Genomic DNA, 18,675 nt, shown 5'->3' with positions numbered 1-18,675 from the left:
TTTTTGATAGATAAAAAAAACGCTTTATCACAAGCTCCGCACTATCAGGCCAATAACGGCACAGCGGGATCCTCAGGCATCCTCAGGCAGGAGCGACTGATCCGAGCCTAGTTTTTCCGACCGGCGGAAGGAAGGCGGATGTTGACCTACATCCTCAAATTGTACTGGACGTTCGCCATTTCGCCTGCTGAACAATTCGCCTTTCGAGTAATCACCCAAAGAGTGCAGGTGAGCTGGTTTACTCGCTTTCTAGGTTTCCGATATATACTCATTCCGTATTTCGCATCGCAGTTACCCCCACAATGGCCGAATCCACCGAGTCGAAGCCCGTTGCGCGCTCCAACAAGCCCGTCAGCGAAGCTCTCCTCAACGAGAAGGTAAGCTGAGCTTTGATTCCGCTGACAGCGATTAACTTGCCTTTCCAATTGGAACTTCTATGTGCGCAATGGCGACGGCTAATGGAATGCTTTTGTATGCTAGTGGGATCATGCCGTCTCCTCCTTAATCGTTCGCTCTTCAGTTGGCCTCGGATTTGGTGTTGTTCTTTCGGTTCTACTATTCAAGCGCAGAGCTTGGCCTGCCTGGGTTGGCCTCGGTTTTGGTGCTGGTCGCGCATATGAGGAAGCCGACTGTACGTGATCCATACCATATATATGTAACCTACGGACGAAAAATCGGGACTGGCAGTGGCATGATGTTAGAGAATATGCTAATTGAATTCTTGGAAATAGACGCTTTCCGACGAGGTGATAGTCCAGTCACGGATGCCCTGCGCCAGTCTAGGTCGTGAAAGACGCCGTTGATGCTTCTTTGAATTATTCGGTATTAACCCTTCTACGCGCCTGATAAATTAGGACGGATCTATGCTAGAGGATGGAGGGGTTTATTTTAATGTTGCCAATCGATAGACGTTTCCCTTGCATGTACAATATCTGTACAGGAGACATGAACCAGGTGAAGACAAACAGGGATAGCACTTCTTTGGATCTAGATCTCATATTTTACTACCCGTTACTCATTATGAAACCAGCTTGTTTCTTTTGTTCATCAATACATGCATTTAATTCTGCTATATTCGTCTAGATACTAACGATGCCTAACATAGCCGTAGCCGATAGCTTGTTCGAGCCCTTGACTGCAAACTGCAGTGCATCGTTATTTAGAGGAGATCATAAATCAATTGTATGAAGGCGTATTTAGGGGTATCTCTGTTCATCAAATCATACACTTGATGTTTCCACGTTTTGAAAATTTATACAAGTGGTGTTTCAACCAACGGCGGGCTGAGGGCGGAGGGTGAGTATTGATCGAGGGCGCGAGGCTCTGGCGCATAGTTTATATATCCACTCGATTGTTGAGGTACCATCTCCGGGGCTATTTGTCTGCTTTCATTTGCGGGAGTCTCTAAAGCCACTCCGTTGTGGCCACTATGTGTCAGGCATCCTACACAGCTGCAGTCGTTTCCGCACTGGCAATTACCTGATACATTCGAGCAAAGGCTCAGCCCCACCGGATACTCGATTGTGTAATACTCTGACGGTTGCATATATCCATCTGTCCCAAAAGGGTCGGTAGAAGACAGGGTATGCTCGAAACTTGATGGTAGCACAGCATTGTCGGTAAATGTCGGGACCGCCTGTGGTCTTTGCACATCATTGGGTGACATCTTAGGGGTACGTAATGATGGGCTATCTTGCCCCTTGAATGGTGTCGCTTTATCCAGTCTCTCGTCATCTTCGCCGATACTCATCATATAGCCCATCTTTTGTACATGCTGTCTGGTCGTTTCGTTGAATGGGTGGCTAGCGCATCCCAGGCATTGACAGTTTTCACCACAAGAACAAGCATGACTGTTTTCTCCAGCGAAGGTAGAATGCATATCTGGAGGATTCCTCGCGGAGTTGAATAGAAGAGGGTTATTGGAAGCTCCGTTAGGTAGGTAGTGCGATTGAGATATGAGGGGAGATTCCAGATGTAACTGGTTGACATAGAATGGAGACGGGTGATTGACTGCCGGATAATTTGTGCTCTGGGCGGGGTAATGGTCATTTTGAAATGAGCTATTCCACAACAGCTGCCCCATATGAGGCGATGGCTCCCATGACGACATGTAACCCGAATTTTTTGGTTTATCGGTCAAGTCTCGTTCGTTTTCCGTACTAGATGGCCCCGCGCAACAGGAACGTGGCGGAGGTGCTGCAGCAACAGGTGCTGATTCTCCCGAGCAGCATCCACCATCTTTATTCGCAAGTATAGGTGCGTTGATCTCATCCTCGGATTTCAGCTCCGGCGTCAAGGGCTTTTCGGGAGTGCCAACATTAATACTCGATAGGGAGCTCGTATTAGTTGAATACTTGGGTTCAATCGTCGTTTGTGTTGCGAATATACCATTTCCAGGTTGCTGCCATTCATTATTCAATGCCTTCACAATATTATTCGGAACAGTGTGTATGCTGCTTTGTCGCCGCGATTGCTTCTGGACCCTTCCTGGAGTAGAAGCAGTCGATGTAACTGACGGTGTCCCGGGAGTCGATTGTGCCTGTGCTGAGCTGGCGGGAACTTCATACAAAGGTCTGCACAGGCAAGTCGATCCTTGAGAGTTCGTCAGCATACAACTATGGTATATTTGCATCTCCGATCGTACAAACCTTTAGGTATCCGCACCATGACTGCATACACCCGCTGACAACTGCATGAGCCTTTCGGATGCGGGCATTTTGCTAGGGGACGACCTGCTTTAGGGACCTTCATCATAAGACGGTCGAAATGCTGACATTTGGACGAGCGATGTCCGCGAATGCATGGTTCGCTTATGGAATCAACCCCTATCACTACCGATGTAACATATGACTTGCATGGCAAGGAAACTCACCATGACCACTTCGCTCCTTCTTCGTCCAGAGGCATATTAACGAGTTGACGATGCAAATTTGAAGGAAACCCGGTAGCAATGGGATTGGTTGGTCTTCATAAGATAAACCTTTTGTTGAAATTCATGAAAAGCTCGACATGCAATGCTGGACACACAATGCGACAAGAACGGCAATTCCCAAGCGCTACCGAAGATTCCGAGAGGAGTCGGGTTGAATAAAGAGTCCGTTGCGATGAAAATGAAAACCAAAACAGCAGGCAGAAGTAGAATCCAGGGGCCAAATATCGAAATCAACAGCACAGAAGGATTACCCTGGAGTGTTGGTGGGGTTTGGAGAACAGTGGAAGGGCTGATTACTCAGTCACGCTGAACATTAGACAATAAGGTCGGCAAGTCGGCCTGGATCGGGCATAGCTCGGACTCGGCAGTCACATCCATCCATCCTGCATCGCCTCGCCGAGCGTTGATATATTTAAGAGTCGATATTCAAAATCGATAACCAAGTATGACGCCAAACAGCAATCTACCTTGAATTTTGGCACGAATACCAACAAATTGTTTTTGATATTTATTATACGCGGTCTTCCAATCTCTAAGCTAATGTCTGAAAAGGGATTATTCAGGAACAGTCTAAAACGGCGACGATGTAAACGACCGTAGAGTTTCGACAAACGAGAGAAGCCAGGAAGGCACATCTACAGTAGTAGAATTTCTCATATGTCCTCAACAAGATATTGACAGTTTGTGAGACTCCAATAGCAGTAGCTACGTACCTCAAGCGGCTTTTGCAGCAAGATGTCTCTGGACTTGTCTACCTTTACGTTTCCGAAGTACCTAATTGGGGCTTGCTATGGTGAGGATTTGTAGTACATTGCCAAACTTATTTTGTTTGGATCTCGCACATGTGGAGATTGAATTACAAGGTTATGCATTCAATGCTACTAGTATAACGACACACCCACTCTACGAGAGTCAAAAGCTTCTTGAATAGTTCTTGAAACTATAAAGGATAGCATTAAAATACTTTAGGCGACTGTTTATCCCACTTGCATCCATTCTTCACACTAATTTTAACTAGCTAGCTTCGTCTAGCTCTTTATGCTTCAATATTATTCGACCATGGACACGAGCCATACTCCCAAGCATATAGCCCCTGATGCCTGAGGCTGTCGGGCCATAAACCCAAATCAGGCTTGTGAGGCGTAGTGTCCAATGGGAGCTCTATTACTGGCTAACTCCCTATTGGGTGATGCTCGCAGGCGGTGAGGGCTGGCGACTCCGAAAATAATGCCGCTCTCCAAACAATTGAACAATTGAATAATTGTTGCCCGTCAAGCTTCTCGAGGGACAGCAGGTAGTTCCTGATAAAGCCGCATTATACTTCTCTTGGCAACCGATACCGAGGAGCAGGCTCCATTGCCTATGCCGTCTAAAAACGGCGCAGACGGTCCTGCGCCGGCCGAAAATGAGCCTCAACCCGAAAGTCGCCCGCCATCCTCTCCTCCAACCCAGCTTCCCAAACGAACACTTTTCAGCGTCCCAACTCCGATAAAACAGATTTTCGATCGTTTCCCCCTTGTCACATATAACGCGGATGAGGCTCCCAAAGGCCACACTGGCCAGTCCATCAGAAATAGACTCTTTGTCTTCATTGATCCTGACGACGCCAGGAAAGGGGCGCCGTCCTTTAACCCGCAATGCTTAAAGTGGCAGGTATGGAGCTAGGAAACAAAGCGTGGTGGATAGACAATGCTGATCAATAATCCAGTCTTATTTGAAATTTGTTGGCATCGACTTTGATCTTGTCCCCTCAAATAACCATGCATCTCCGACCGGCGCCCTCCCGTTTCTCTATCCCGCACTACCAGCCGACAGCTTAGACCCAATTCCTTCGAATAAACTACAAAAATGGGCTATTGAGGAGGTCCATTGTGAAGAAGAACAGCAACTGAACGTGCGGTTTGACGTATATATGTCGTTATTAGATCAGCGGATACGCACCGCATGGGTAAGTGATTTGCATAACCGAGGTAACTGCGGGACTGGCCACTAATGGGGAGAACAGTTATATCAATTTTATCTGAATGAGTTGAATTTCGATAAAGTGGCGCGGAAACGATACATCGATCCCTCAACATCTAATGCCATAGTGCAGGCGACACTTGCCGTGCAGCTGCAACAGGCCGCTCGGGATGAACTGCTCAAGCATTCCAACTTTATCAATGTCAATGATCTCGAGGCTGATGCAGACGATGCTTTCCAAGCCCTTTCGACACTCCTAGGCACAGCAGAATTCTTCTTCGACCGAGACCGCCCTGGATTATTCGACGCCAGTGTTTTTGCGTACACTCATCTCCTACTCGATGGCTCTATGAAATGGAAATATAACGGGCTTGCGAGACTGCTATCGAAACACGAAAATCTTGTGCAACATCAACAAAGACTATTTGAAAAGTACTTTTAGAGGATCGTTGAAACGGTGCTACTTTAACTTTTTTTTGTTTCACTATAGACATGTATGATATCTGTAAAATATGGGCCAATCAAGTCCCGTCTCTTCTCAGAGCACAACACTTCAATCGATGCATATTCACTCTTCATTTCTTCCTAAAACAAACGCCAAACCAAACGGTAACACCAACATACTTAGCTGACCTTTCTCCAAGACTCCCAACCAAATCTTCCGTCACCGTCCGCTCAATCACACCATCAATCGTCCTTCCCGGCGCAGCCTGCAACGGTACAATCTCAAACCCAGCTCTCGTCGCCTCCGCTACCACATCAGTTATTTCATGCGCATAGCTGCGTGTTGGGCGGACCTTCTTCCCCGTTTCCGGGTCAATAAAACCCGCTTGACTAATCCTTCCCATATCAGCGTGCATATTCGTCACGAGCAGATATGCACCCGATCGAAGGAGCAAGGCGGCACTGGCGAAATAGACATCTAGCGGGATATGTTCGAGAACAAGCGTGGATATTATACCGTCCGCATTACGCGCCCGGTCCAAAGTTTCCGTGGGCGATTGCGTGAGTAGATCAAACTGTGCGAGCGTCACGGTTGGTGTATTAGCAGCAGCTTCTGTAGTTCTGCGAGTGCTTGGTTGTGTTTTCTGTATCGCCTTGCGCGCGACATCTAGCATGCCATTTGAAGCGTCTAAACCCACGATCAGCGTATTTCGGAAAACGCTGTCGGCCCCTGAGCTCGCGATGGTCGATATAAGTTGCAAAGTGTTTCTGCCCGTGCCGCAGCCCATGTCGACTAGCTTGACATTTTCTAATACCTCTGATTGTAGATACATTTTCACATGAGCCAGAAACATGGCCAGCAACGACCGCATTTCAATTGTGTCGAGGGCTTGAAGAAAATTGCCATCGCCATCGTAAACCTGTTTACACAGTAAGCCACAATTAGATAGTATGTGGGAGAGGGGTTGAATAGGTCTTAAACTTGCATTAGCCCATTGATCGTATGCATGTACTGTATCAATATAGCTGACATTTGGATCGCCTGGGAGGCTGGACTGAATTGTCTTTGGCTGTGACATTTTGACTGCTATTTTTCTGTCTTATAAATGTACCAAGAAATGTGATTGTAAATAAGTCTAAAAATGAAAACTATTCGTGGGCGTTACATGAGAGCTATATATGAAAATGCATAGTGCCAAGACTTCGTATTCCAGTCTTTGCCATGGTGTTGATTTTATGAGTCATATATCCAGGTCAACTAAATAATACCAAAGAGCGATCAGAACGATTGACTCGGAACATTCAATGTTCAAGCGTTTTGGCATTTCATCGCTATTGTACATACACCAAATCCCGCTTTCAAACGTTATCTCAACAAAATCTATCAGTACGCCGGTTGATCTATAATTCACTACCCCGAGAGCATGCAAAATCAAACAAGGTATGCGTGAATCACATCCTCTGCCTAGTTCGAAGCGGAGCGGTTATTGTCGGCACTGGCTGTGCCATATCTTACATCCTCCAACCCAATCAACGTGAGAGTCTAAAAGTTTTTCTTCTCATCGTTCTCAGACCTGGCTTGCTTCTTGGGTTGCTGTTCGGCTTCCAATTTCTTTCTGATTTGTAGGACAGCGCGCTCAACTTCGATAGCGATACCCGGTGCCTCAAGAATCTCACCCAGCTCTCTACCGTCTTCTTTCTCTAGAAGCAAACGTTCTCTACCATCGGGTTCTTCTGGCATTGATCCGGGTTTCAACGCGATCTTACCTTGCGCTTCGCCACGCAGTAAACGAGTGGAGTAGAATTTCTCAAGCCGGGTGAATGCATGGGGCTTGGCCATATCATGATCGAGTAGATACACAAGGTGTCTAGAGCCATTCAAAGCTGGGACTTGGTTAGTGGACATTGTAGTGAACGTATTCTAGGCAGTCGAGCTTACCTCGCCAATGCGACCAACCCCGGTAAACAAGGTAAAAGAAAGGGATATTAGGTACTCTAAACAAAACACCATATCAGCGGAGCTTCTACTTTGACGAGTATTTGAGTCATACACTGGAATAAGCGCTATTGGAGCAGTTAAAGGGGCAATCCCGAAACACCACCACATCTTCCTCCGATCTAATTCCTGGCGTTCGGTACCTAGCGTTCTCAAAACGCTTAGAACCTGGTCCTTTTTAATTGCATTTCCAGGGAACATAACGTCAATGGGGTGATCCCTTTTAGACTCCTCGATCAACTGCCGTGTGTTCAACGGAGGAATGCTCTTCAAGCCCCATTCCTCATATGGAATTCTCTGTAGAATGACATGGCCATATGTCACGAGCTGCTTCTTCCAGCCTTTCTCTGCACGCTCCCACTTCGCCCATGTTGCAGCAGCCTTATCCGTAATTCGATCGATGACCCCGATTGTTCTAAATTGTGGTGACTGGCAGTATACAAAGGCCCGTCTCGTCGAGATGGGGATGAGGAAGAGACGCATGGCAGTGGCGGAACTAAGGGATTGGCGGGTCGATGGGTGAGGAAGCCCCTATCGCAGGCAAATGGAAGACACCGGTATAGGTCTCATGCTTTTAGGAGGTGCATATGAGCAGTGGCAGCGTTGGTGTAGTAAGACGGCTGGCTGGCCGGGTTGCGGAGAAGAAGATAACTGCACATGTGTCGGAGACGTCATTCCACTGGCCAAGGCCGTATCGGTTTTCCAATCAGAAACACGTAAATTACGCTCCACAGACGAGGCCAAAGCCGATCGTGCGTCTTGACTTGGTTGCGCGACCTTTTCTCCTTGAATAAGCTAATGTTTTGTATTCATACCTTGGTGCTTAATTCACATGTGCAATTTGTGTGTGCAAAAAAAACCAAAAAAAAAAAAAAAACATAGGACAGAGTTTGCGGCCAGGCTGCAGATAAATACAAGGACGATGGCTGCTGGTAATAAGGCTCCCGCCAGGTACCTACCGTCCGCGGTTATGCCGACTCTGCCGGTTACACTTCTTCCTGCCCACCATTAATTCTATTCTCGTCATCTCTCCATCCCACACTCTTTAGCCGTGGTCTAGGCGTGGTTTCAGTATCATCTGCTACCTCAGTTCCCATTTCCACCGCAAAGCCCGCGTGTCATGCGATTTGTCCTATGCAATGGCTCACGATGCGCGGGAGTCCAGCAGTCTAGCTTCACCAACAACGCTCAACACTTCTTCCGGCCCTTTTCTCGATCCAGATGCTCGCAAGGCAGGCCGACCGTGTAGTGCGACAATCGCTTCAACCGTCAGTCTGGCACAGTCTGCTCAACCCTCGGCTTTGACGGGGTCACCTGCACAGCACTGGTTGTTTCGGCCTGCGCGAACCTTACCAGGTGTGACCCATCAGCGCTGAATCGAACCTTGAATATACATCTAACTTTTGATATTAGGATGGGTCAGGTCATTCGATGTTCCTGACGACGACGAGCACGACCCCACTACCAGTCTGCTACCCACCGAGATCGACGATGCTATTGTCGCACAGCACAACCACTCCCCCTACGACAAGTCCAAGCCCAACAGAGACGGGAAAGGATATGATATAGGCCATCCGGACCCTAAGACAGGGCTCCGAGAGTCTCGATGGACCCGCTTCGCTCGCTCCGTCGCATACCCGCACGCGGATTCAGGCGCGGAAGAGAAACGGGTATCCTTCGAATGGCTGAATACTAACCTAGGTGACTATTCGCAGCCTTGGGGAGTAAGCAGCAATGGCTCTGACGCGGAGCTTGGCCGGGCATCATGGAAAGCGCGAAAACGAAGCTGTGTCAAACGATTTCAGATGAATCTATTACAGAGTCCTATAGTACCGCTGATATTGCGGGCGACGGTATGGATCTTTTCCCTGTGCGCTTTGGCACTGGGTGGCTCTATAAATCATATGGGACATCGGGACCGCCAGGTTCAAGGCCCGTCGGCAGTTATGGCTATTGTGGTTGATGCAGTGGCGCTCGTGTACCTGGTGTACATTACGTACGACGAATATACCGGCAAGCCTCTTGGTCTCCGATCTCCAAAGGCTAAAATGAGGCTTATATTGCTGGATATCTTTTTCATTGTGTTTGACTCGGCTAATCTCAGCCTTGCTTTCGCGGAACTGGGCGATTTGCGGGGACCGTGTACCGACGCGGTCATTAACAATGAACTCGACGAGAGGAACAGTGCCATATGTCAGCGACAAACTGCACTAGCATCTGTTCTGCTTGTTGCCCTGATCGCCTGGCTGCTCACATTCTGTATAAGTGTGTTCAGGCTGGTCGAGAGGGTCACCAAGTGATACTTCGAAGTCTTATTTCAAGTTTATCATACTATTCAGGCGGCGTATGGATGCAAAGAAATATACGCATTAGTAATTGCTAGGAATACTTCGCAACAGTGGTTATGAATCTCTCTTCTTTATTGATTTTGACCCTTTGGTGTTCACCTATGACTGGCTCAAACTTTTTACTAATAATGTGCAACCCGTTCAACGCAAGATGTTTTAGATATAGGTTGTCTACACGTGAATAGCAGGACCATCCTTACCATATAGCGGGTCCTGGTCAAACCACGACTGCTGTAGGATGTTTTCCTTGATATCGTCTTCGTCCTCTGTCTCGACTCCATAGCACATATCCCAGTTCTTCCCAGTTGGATAGGAACCTAGCATCGCAAAATTACCATCCAAGTCTTCTAACAAATGATGGGCCACCCCAGCAGGGACAACTATCAGATCTCCCTCTTCCACGACTGGTTCAGCGCGACCAGGATTTTCTTCACCCCCAAAACATAGACGCGCGCGTCCAGACACAACACCCAAGACTTCGTGGCTTGTCGAATGAAAGTGGCTTTGGCGGTACATGGTATAGCGCCACTGCGGAACAACGACAGCAACTTCTTTCAAGTGCGCTGAGAGCTGGGGCGCGGAGGCTTTGAAGGCGGAATGGTAGATCAACAGAGGTTTGTTCTGGATCGAGGTATTGGGGATTCGTCCCCATGCAGGGATATGGTGTCGGGAGACATCGATGGTGGATGGAGGTTGGAAAGACATCTGCGCATATCCTCGCCCGAGCTGAGAAGAACGTGGTCCTCAAACCATTCCGCAGCAATCCTGAGAAACACGGTTGCTTCTGGTGGCGGCTCAGAGACTGACATCTTCGGTTCTATGCTAGTGACATGATGACGTCATGTGACATCTCGAACTTGAATATAGACAGATCGCACGTCCTACTCGGTTGTGTGGCTTGTTCTTGCATGTTGATCGGGTTACCCCGAGGCATAGGTCTGCTATTCGCGTGCGATCATACAGTCATGTAACCAACTATAGTCAGCAGCGTCTTTGTCAACACATACTATCTCCTCGTCCAGGTAACTGAGCTCATCGTCCTAGCTGGATGCTAAGTCTGCCTGGACTCGAGCTCTTAGAGTAGAATGGAAGAAGCCAATACCAGGATACATATAAACATCGAATACAAGCAAGCAAATAATAATATCAAAACGCATTCGAGATGAACATAGCTTAGTCTCAAGCAGGATCGCCGCGACCGCCCCACTTTACACAACATGCTCCAATCAGCGCTGTGCAGTGCCGCTCAGCTGGCCAGCGCCCAGGCTGACACCATCCGCCGCCCGCGTCTATCATCTCCCTCACTTACCAGCATTATTACTTGTCGACATCTCATCTTGCCTCGCCTCATCTCCTCAATACTGCGCTTGTCCTGTTCCTGCGCTTTTGTTCTGCGGCATCTCCTGACCCTCCTCCTTCCATAGACTGTGTCCCTTGGCGCTGCTCTTTGTGCGCCGTGTCAACTGCTCAATCCTCTGAACCACTGTTTTGCTACAGCTGCGTTGATTTGATTGTACGGTAAGTCCTATTCGACACAACATCGCCCTGTTCTTTTGACTGCTTTTTATATCTACGGCTCTACCGGATCCTACCAGTATTTATTTCCCTTTCCCCAAAATGTATGGTCGAAACATGGCGTCAGCTGTGCTCTCTCCATGGTTACTTGCCCACCAACCCACCGCCTAAACGTTCGGATGACAACGACAAAGTTTGCGCTTCCAGGTAGCTTACGGCACTACCCAGAAGACAACCTCTCCTCTGTTACTTTGTTCTTTTACTTTTTTGTCTCGAGATCGTTGTGTGGGCTTATCAGTATCGTCTTCAAATCTTTGCTGTTGCCTCTGGTTTCATTGTTCTTTCTTTTTCTTCATATACTGAACCTCCCGCTGAGATTACTCATTCTTAATAACCACCATGAATCTAACTGCCCCAGGCCCAGCAGCTCCTGCCGTTCCCCTCCGCCGCTCGCGTCGAATTCGAAAAACCAGGGCAACCATGCCTCCAACGATGCCTCCTCAAAAAGATGACATCCAGGATACGTGAGTTTCATACAAGGAACCTGGGTGGCCCGGAATCACGACTGACTATAGTTTTGCAGATGGTCGTTTTTGGAGCAGGGCATCAACGGTGTGATGCTTAAGTTGGAGGAAGGAGTTGATATGAAAACAGTGAGTAACCTCCAAATAGAGATACAAGCAGGATTTATAGCTGATCTTGTCTACTAGTATATGGCGCTTTACACGTGAGTTCCCAGCGAATACAGAGCCGTCGAATAAGCTAACCTGTTCTAGCGCCGTTCACGATTTCTGCACATCACAAAAGGCAGCTGGGCATTCCGGCGGTCTTCAGGCTCACAGAGGAGGTTCGTTTCGCGCACCCATACTCTCCTTCCACTGCAAGCTAATACTATCTATTTTAGCACACCTTCTCGGCGAAGAGCTCTACAACCTGCTGGGGCAATATTTGTCTAAACACCTGCACCACGTGTTTGAAGCTTCTGAGACCCATACCGAAGAAGCCTTGCTAGGATTTTATATCCGGGAATGGGATCGATACACCACCGCCGCCAAATATATCAACCATCTTTTCCGCTACCTAAATCGTCACTGGGTCAGGCGAGAAATCGACGAAGGAAAGAAGAATATCTACGATGTCTATACACTTCATCTCGTGAAGTGGCGAGAAGATTTCTTTAAAAATGTGCAGGAGAAAGTGATGTCTGCGGTTCTCAACCTGGTGGAGAAACAGCGAAACGGCGACACAATCGAGCAATCACAAATTAAGAGCATTGTAGATTCGTTCGTGTCGCTGGGTCTGGACGAGAACGACAGCACCAAATCGACACTAGAAGTCTATCGACAATTCTTTGAAAAACCTTTTATCGACGCTACTCGTGTCTACTACGAAAACGAGTCTCGACAGTTCGTGGCAGAGAACAGTGTTGTGGAATACATGAAGAAGGCGGAGTCTCGGTTGGATGAAGAAAAGGCCCGTGTCGGACTTTATCTACATACAGATATCACAAAGCGCCTAACAGAGACATGTTTGGATGTGCTGGTCACTGCCCACTCTCCCCTCTTGCGTGATGAATTTCAAGTCCTCCTTGATAACGATCGACAAGAGGATTTGGCTCGCATGTACCGACTGCTATCACGTATCAAAGATGGCCTCGACCCGTTGCGCTCCAAATTTGAGAAACATGTGCGGGATGCAGGTCTTGCCGCAGTGCTCAAGGTTGGTGCAGATGGTGATAATTTCGAGCCTAAACTGTACGTGGATGCTCTTCTGCAAGTCCACTCGAGATATCAAATGTTGGTCAATGCTGCATTTGCAGGTGAATCCGAGTTTGTGCGTTCCTTGGACAATGCCTGTCGTGAATTTGTCAATCGAAACTCCATCTGCAAGACCAGCTCCTCCAAATCTCCAGAATTGCTGGCACGATATACGGACTCATTACTCAAGAAGGGGTCGAAGGCCACGGAGGAGTCGGAACTGGAAGAGATGCTTACACAGATCATGACGGTTTTCAAATATATCGAAGACAAAGATGTTTTCCAAAAATTCTACTCCAAAATGCTTGCCAAGCGTCTTGTTCACGTCAGCTCTGTTTCTGATGATGCAGAGACCAGCATGATTAGCAAATTGAAAGAAGCCTGTGGTTTCGAATATACAAACAAATTGCAACGCATGTTCCAGGATATTCAGATCTCCAAGGATCTCAACGCCAGCTACCGTGATTGGCAAGAGAAGATTCTCGATGATGAAGATCGGCGAAAGATGGTCGACCCTCACTTTCAAATCTTGGGTACGGGCTTCTGGCCTCTCAACCCGCCGTCGACGGAATTCATACCACCAACGGAAATCGTCAAGACTGCGGAGCGATTTCAGCACTTCTACTTTGACAAGCACAGTGGACGTAAATTAACATGGCTATGGCAACTGTGCAAGGGAGAAATGAAGGCTAATTACATCAAGAACACCAAAGTCCCCTATACATTCCAGGTGTCGACCTATCAAATGGGCATTCTACTCCTCTACAACGAGCACGACTCTCTTGAATATGACGAAATCCAAAAAGCGACCAAATTATTACCCGAGATTCTAGAGCCGAACATGGGTCTATTACTGAAAGCAAAGGTTCTGCTTGCCAGTCCAGATGGCGCGAAACCTGCCCCGGGCGTGTCATTCACACTAAACCACAACTTCAAACACAAGAAGGTCAAGGTGAACCTCAACCTGCAGATCAAATCCGAGCAAAAGAACGAAGCCGATGACACACACAAGACGATTGAAGAGGACCGAAAACTTCTCCTTCAGGTAATCCATACCCACCTAACCCGTTATGTTCTAAACTAACATTTTCAGTCCGCCATCGTGCGCATCATGAAATCGCGCAAGACCATGAAACACGTCCAACTTGTACAAGAAGTCATCCAACAAGTCAAAGCCCGTTTTCCGCCCAAAGTGCCTGATATCAAGAAAAACATCGAGGCGCTGATGGAAAAGGACTATATTGAACGATTAGACAATGACGAACTAGCCTACATAGCATAATCATCAAACATCCCTTCTTCATCTACATCTTCATCCAGCGTTGCTTTCGCTTCTATCTCCTTTTTTTTGATTTTTCTATAGCTGTTGAAAAATACTCCTCACCTTTTTATACGATCAGGTTCGGATGGATGGTATGGGTTACGGTCGTGGGGTGTCCATGGTATGGACGACATCAATGGATGGATGGGTCAACTGGTTTGAATTGCATACCTCAATCTCTCTTTAACGTAAGCCAGCAAGCAAGCACTGAGAACATGAATGAATCAAATACGAAAAAGTATCGATAACATTTGAAGCGTAAATTGACGGTTATATAACTCAATGCATGTAAATATTGCAAGTCCGGTGTAGATTTACATTCAAGGTTCATCATATGTAGTAAGTTGATGGACAGTGTCAGGGTTATATTCATCTAAACTGTCTAGAATAAAAATAGATCAATGGATATCCAAATCCAATCCACAATTTAACGAGCATACAAAAGAAAGACAACTACCTAGAAACCAACCAAGTATCCTTCCATATAGATAAGAAGGCTACTCAACATCCAACGACTCAACGTTCCAAATCTCATCGGCATACTCACCAACCACACGATCGGTCGAAAAAAACCCCATACGGGCGACACTCGTGATCGATTTGACGACCCATTCGTCCTGCTTCGTGAACTCCTCGTCGATGGCTTCTTGGGTCTGGATGTAGGAGCTAAAGTCGTCGGAGACGAGGTAGTAGTCGCCGTGGTCGGTGATGGACGCGACAAGGGGCTCGAAGGCGGAGGCTGGGCCGAAGGCGGATGCGCGGATGGCCTCAAAGACTTTGTGGAGGTGTTCGTCTAGTGTGAAGCCCGAGTAGAGGTGTTTGTGGCGGAGGCTGTCGACGTCTTCGGCCAGGTTGCCGAAGAGGAAGATGTTGGATTCGGAGATTTCTCGGGTGATTTCGATCTGGGTGGTTTTTTGTTTTAGTTTGATGTTAATTTTGATAGGTTAGGGTGACTTACATTGGCGCCGTCGCAAGTTCCGATGATTAAGCCCCCGTTCAGGACAAATTTCATGTTGCTGGTTCCACTGGCTTCAGTACCGGCGGTTGATATATGTTCGCTGATATCGGACGCCGGGACGAGAATTTCCGCCTTGCTCACGTTATAGTCTTCAATGAAGATGACCTTGAGGAGATCACCGATTTCAGCATCCTTGTTGACGACTGCAGCCACGCCATTGATCAGATGGATGATGGTCTTGGCCATCCAGTACCCCGGCGCAGCTTTGCCGCCAAATATTGAAACGCGAGGAACAACCTTCTTGCGTTCTTGGGGGGTCATTGATTTGATCTTCAGATATCGGTGAATGACGCCGAAAATGTTCAGCTGCTGTCGCTTGTATTCGTGGATACGTTTGACTTGGATATCGAAGAGCGAAGTTGGCGAAACGCTGTACCCGGTCGTTTCCTTGATGTACTTGGCAAGACGTTCTTTGTTCGCAGTCTTGATCTCTGTCCATTCTCTACGGAAGTCAGGGTCGTTTGCATAGCTTTCAATACCGTCGAGAAGAGTCAAGTCGATCAAGAAATTATAGCCACCTAGCTTTGACGCTATCAAACTGGACAGGCGAGGGTTCGCCTGATGAAGCCATCGTCGGGGTGTGATTCCATTGGTCACATTGGTAAACTTGTCTGAACCATATATTTTGACAAAGTCCTTGAAGATAGTCGTTTTGATCAAGTCGGAGTGTAGTTCGGCTACACCATTGACCTTGTGAGACCCGATGATGGCTAGGTACGCCATTCGCACCATCTTGGGTTGCGATTCTTCTATCACAGAAACCCTAGAAAGGAGTTCCCAGTCACCAGGAAATTTCTCTTCCACATGTTGTAAGAAGAACAGGTTGATATCATAGATGATTTCCAGGTGTCGTGGCAACAAATGCTGCAGGAGCGGAACCGACCACTTCTCCAGCGCTTCCGGTAGAACGGTGTGATTGGTATATCCGAATGTATTGACAACAATCTGCCAAGCCTCATCCCATTCCAAGTCTTCCTGATCAACCAGGATACGCTGAAGCTCGACGATGGCGAGGGTAGGATGGGTATCGTTTAACTGAATCGCAACTTGGTCCGGAAACTCGGACCAAGCGCGCTTGGACTTTTTGAATCTTCGCACAATGTCCCAAAGAGAAGCAGCACACCAGAAATATTGCTGTTTCAAACGAAGCTCTTTGCCACGGTCTAAATTATCATTCGGGTATAGTACAGCAGAGATAGTCTCCGCTCGTTGCTGATCCGACACTGCACTTTCATAGTCACCGGCATTGAATTTTTGAAAATCGAATTCGCCGCTGCTGGCTTTACTAGACCAAAGACGTAAGTTATTCGTCGTTTTAGTCCCATATCCAGGAATGGGCACATCGTATGCCACCGCTTGAACAATCTCTCCGCCACTCCAGACGTGCTTGACCTTGCCATTTTCATCTTCATGTTTCTCAGAATGGCCATAGAACTGAATGCCAACGGTAACATCGTGTCGTGGAAACTCCCAGGGGTTGAAGTCAAGCCAATAATCGGGAATCTCGACCTGATATCCGTCAATTATCTCCTGCTTGAATATGCCATAGCGGTAGCGAAGCCCGTAGCCCCATGCTGGATAGTCCAATGTAGCCATACTGTCGAGAAGACAAGCAGCCAGACGTCCTAAGCCTCCATTTCCCAGAGCAGCGTCATGCTCTTGGCTGATGACATCTTCGATCCGGAAGCCCAGTTCTCCAAGGCCGTCTATATACTCATTAATCTGGCCGTTCTAAGGGGGGTAAAGAGAGCATACCTCTCGCAGCATCCTTCTTATCGATATTCAACATAGCATTGTCAAGAGCTCTTCCCATGAGAAACTCAAGCGATAGATCTTGAAAACACTGTTAGACTTGGTCCTTCCGAATGTCAGATGTATCTTACAATATACACGCTTCTGGTCCGCAAACGTCTGACGCTGCTGTGTTTTGTTCCACTCGATAATCATCTTATCACGGAAGGCCAGAGCGGTACCCGCGTAGGCTGCCCTGTTGAATTTGAGAATAAATCCATTAACAGTATAAGATGAACTTACAACTCATCACAATTGTACAGCGAACGGGCTAGAGTCGTCTCGACATGGCGGATGAATTCACGCTGTACTTATCAGTACTACTCCATCAGCAGCACTCTTTGAATGCATGTACCTCGAATCCCCCCTTGTCCTCAAACCCATTCGCCGACTAAGATACAGTCAGCTCATTGAACCAAATCCAAAGCAAACACGCCGGTAGAATGGGAAAGTCTATACATATTTTCTCCATCTATACACACATTATTAGCACACCCATCACTATCCCTCAACATAACGAATCACTCACGTCTCCCTCAATCTCTCCGGAATAGTAGCTTCCACAGCCTTAATCTCCGACGGGCCAAACCCAGTGAAAGTTCGTTTGTGTTTTGGACGACTGAAGCCTGGGCCAACGGGAAGCAACTCGGCGACAGGAACACCAATAGACGGCTTTCGTTCACGGGCGAGTGGTTTTGCAGACATTTCGATTCGTAAATATATAACTTTATTCCTTCAATACTAGCGCTTTCAATGGCTAGGTCTCAATCGCTGTTAGACAAGAAATGAGAAATGGAAGCTTGCTGCTCTACTTTAAATATAAAAGTTGCGAGGGCAGGTGGTACACGTACACGTCTTCCCAACTGGAGAGCAAAAGGTAAAGCGGACAGTGCCAATTGATCTCGTGGCCGACCAATTCGGGATATGATCCACAGGCTACAAAGGCAATGAGGAGGATAAGCTGCAGGAAGCAATCAAGGCGTATGTAATGGAGTAAGTATATGTCAGTCAACGCACGGTTGTAGTTGGGATGATGGAGTAGGATGTTAGGCCATGGTGGGGTTTGAATGAGGGGAAAAGAGTAGGACATCAACTGATGTCTTAAGTGTTGCATTATACACACTGGCCAGGGCAGAATACAAGGCAGGCGCAGAGCTGGTCTAGATCTTGTTGGATGGTGCCGCTCGAGCGCCGTGCGGGGCCGCGGGCACTGTCTCAGCGTTCTTGACTGCCTGCGTGCCGGGCTGGGCTGTTTTCAGCGATTGCGATGGCTACTAGTAGTAGGGTTGGTAATATCACACCTGTACATCTGTATGTTCGCGGCTTCAGCTTGGAGTAAGTCAACTGAGCATCTTGTCTGCTCTGGTACTCCCAGGTAGCTGGCGCTGATCTGGTGGGTCGGTGGAGACTAGCTCGCGGTCTTTACTCTTTAATGCTTAAGATTGTAAAGCCGTTGACATCACCAGTTGACTGGAGATTTCAATGCTGTAGATGGAACAGAAGATAAAATTCTCTTATGCGCCATCCAGAATATAATGCAGCTCTACAATCTAGAGAAATCGATGGATATCAACAACTTGATTATGAAATA

The 18,675-nt window shown here is 47.5% G+C and overlaps 9 protein-coding genes across 9 annotated transcripts; 4 read left to right on the top strand and 5 right to left on the bottom strand.

Annotated features, from left to right (window-relative positions):
- The first annotated feature begins 147 nt into the window (after positions 1–147).
- Positions 148–1,057, top strand: BGW36DRAFT_376136 (DUF543 domain protein). The gene is made up of 4 exons (XM_046215849.1): positions 148–228; positions 292–377; positions 481–631; positions 732–1,057. Exons 2-4 carry the CDS (start codon positions 303–305, stop codon positions 788–790), a joined length of 285 nt encoding a protein of 94 aa, XP_046072922.1. The 5' UTR covers positions 148–228; positions 292–302; the 3' UTR covers positions 791–1,057.
- On the bottom strand, positions 1,058–3,281 carry BGW36DRAFT_376131 (uncharacterized protein). The gene is made up of 3 exons (XM_046215848.1): positions 2,873–3,281; positions 2,649–2,809; positions 1,058–2,592 (listed from the first exon to the last, which is right to left on the bottom strand). Exons 1-3 carry the CDS (start codon positions 2,905–2,907, stop codon positions 1,253–1,255), a joined length of 1,536 nt encoding a protein of 511 aa, XP_046072921.1. The 5' UTR covers positions 2,908–3,281; the 3' UTR covers positions 1,058–1,252.
- Positions 3,282–4,201: 920 nt separating this feature from the next.
- Positions 4,202–5,466, top strand: BGW36DRAFT_339559 (putative mitochondrial outer membrane protein). The gene is made up of 3 exons (XM_046213038.1): positions 4,202–4,585; positions 4,641–4,880; positions 4,938–5,466. The coding sequence occupies exons 1-3, from the start codon at positions 4,295–4,297 to the stop codon at positions 5,334–5,336; spliced, it is 930 nt and encodes a 309-aa protein (XP_046072920.1). The 5' UTR covers positions 4,202–4,294; the 3' UTR covers positions 5,337–5,466.
- Positions 5,467–6,507, bottom strand: BGW36DRAFT_376128 (S-adenosyl-L-methionine-dependent methyltransferase; the record flags this gene model as incomplete). The annotated part of the gene is made up of 2 exons (XM_046215847.1): positions 6,325–6,507; positions 5,467–6,258 (listed from the first exon to the last, which is right to left on the bottom strand). Exons 1-2 carry the CDS (start codon positions 6,415–6,417, stop codon positions 5,470–5,472), a joined length of 882 nt encoding a protein of 293 aa, XP_046072919.1. The 5' UTR covers positions 6,418–6,507.
- BGW36DRAFT_376126 (mitochondrial K+-H+ exchange-related-domain-containing protein) lies at positions 6,500–8,217 on the bottom strand. Its single transcript, XM_046215846.1, has 3 exons — positions 7,390–8,217; positions 7,278–7,333; positions 6,500–7,222 (listed from the first exon to the last, which is right to left on the bottom strand). Exons 1-3 carry the CDS (start codon positions 7,815–7,817, stop codon positions 6,882–6,884), a joined length of 825 nt encoding a protein of 274 aa, XP_046072918.1. The 5' UTR covers positions 7,818–8,217; the 3' UTR covers positions 6,500–6,881.
- Positions 8,218–8,473: 256 nt separating this feature from the next.
- Positions 8,474–9,634, top strand: BGW36DRAFT_426160 (uncharacterized protein; the record flags this gene model as incomplete). Its single annotated transcript, XM_046220224.1, has 2 exons — positions 8,474–8,690; positions 8,748–9,634. 2 exons carry the CDS (start codon positions 8,474–8,476, stop codon positions 9,632–9,634), a joined length of 1,104 nt encoding a protein of 367 aa, XP_046072917.1.
- A 219-nt stretch (positions 9,635–9,853) lies between these two features.
- On the bottom strand, positions 9,854–10,387 carry BGW36DRAFT_294521 (RmlC-like cupin domain-containing protein; the record flags this gene model as incomplete). The annotated part of the gene is made up of 1 exon (XM_046211108.1): positions 9,854–10,387. The coding sequence occupies one exon, from the start codon at positions 10,385–10,387 to the stop codon at positions 9,854–9,856; it is 534 nt and encodes a 177-aa protein (XP_046072916.1).
- Positions 10,388–11,596: 1,209 nt separating this feature from the next.
- BGW36DRAFT_293525 (putative SCF ubiquitin ligase complex subunit CulA) lies at positions 11,597–14,236 on the top strand (the record flags this gene model as incomplete). Its single annotated transcript, XM_046211006.1, has 6 exons — positions 11,597–11,721; positions 11,781–11,850; positions 11,908–11,924; positions 11,974–12,044; positions 12,102–13,999; positions 14,048–14,236. The coding sequence occupies 6 exons, from the start codon at positions 11,597–11,599 to the stop codon at positions 14,234–14,236; spliced, it is 2,370 nt and encodes a 789-aa protein (XP_046072915.1).
- Positions 14,237–14,772: 536 nt separating this feature from the next.
- On the bottom strand, positions 14,773–17,789 carry BGW36DRAFT_293924 (putative glycogen phosphorylase GlpV/Gph1; the record flags this gene model as incomplete). The annotated part of the gene is made up of 8 exons (XM_046211043.1): positions 14,773–15,177; positions 15,234–16,999; positions 17,049–17,126; positions 17,177–17,280; positions 17,328–17,389; positions 17,440–17,475; positions 17,544–17,556; positions 17,614–17,789. 8 exons carry the CDS (start codon positions 17,787–17,789, stop codon positions 14,773–14,775), a joined length of 2,640 nt encoding a protein of 879 aa, XP_046072914.1.
- Between the last annotated feature and the right edge of the window lie 886 nt (positions 17,790–18,675).

This window comes from Talaromyces proteolyticus (assembly GCF_021365285.1).
Source record: "Talaromyces proteolyticus strain PMI_201 chromosome Unknown BGW36scaffold_5, whole genome shotgun sequence".
In the NCBI taxonomy this organism is placed as follows: Eukaryota; Fungi; Ascomycota; class Eurotiomycetes; order Eurotiales; family Trichocomaceae; genus Talaromyces; species Talaromyces proteolyticus.
The sequence above is the reverse complement of the archived record's forward strand: the minus strand, read 5'-3'. Positions and strand labels throughout refer to the sequence as shown.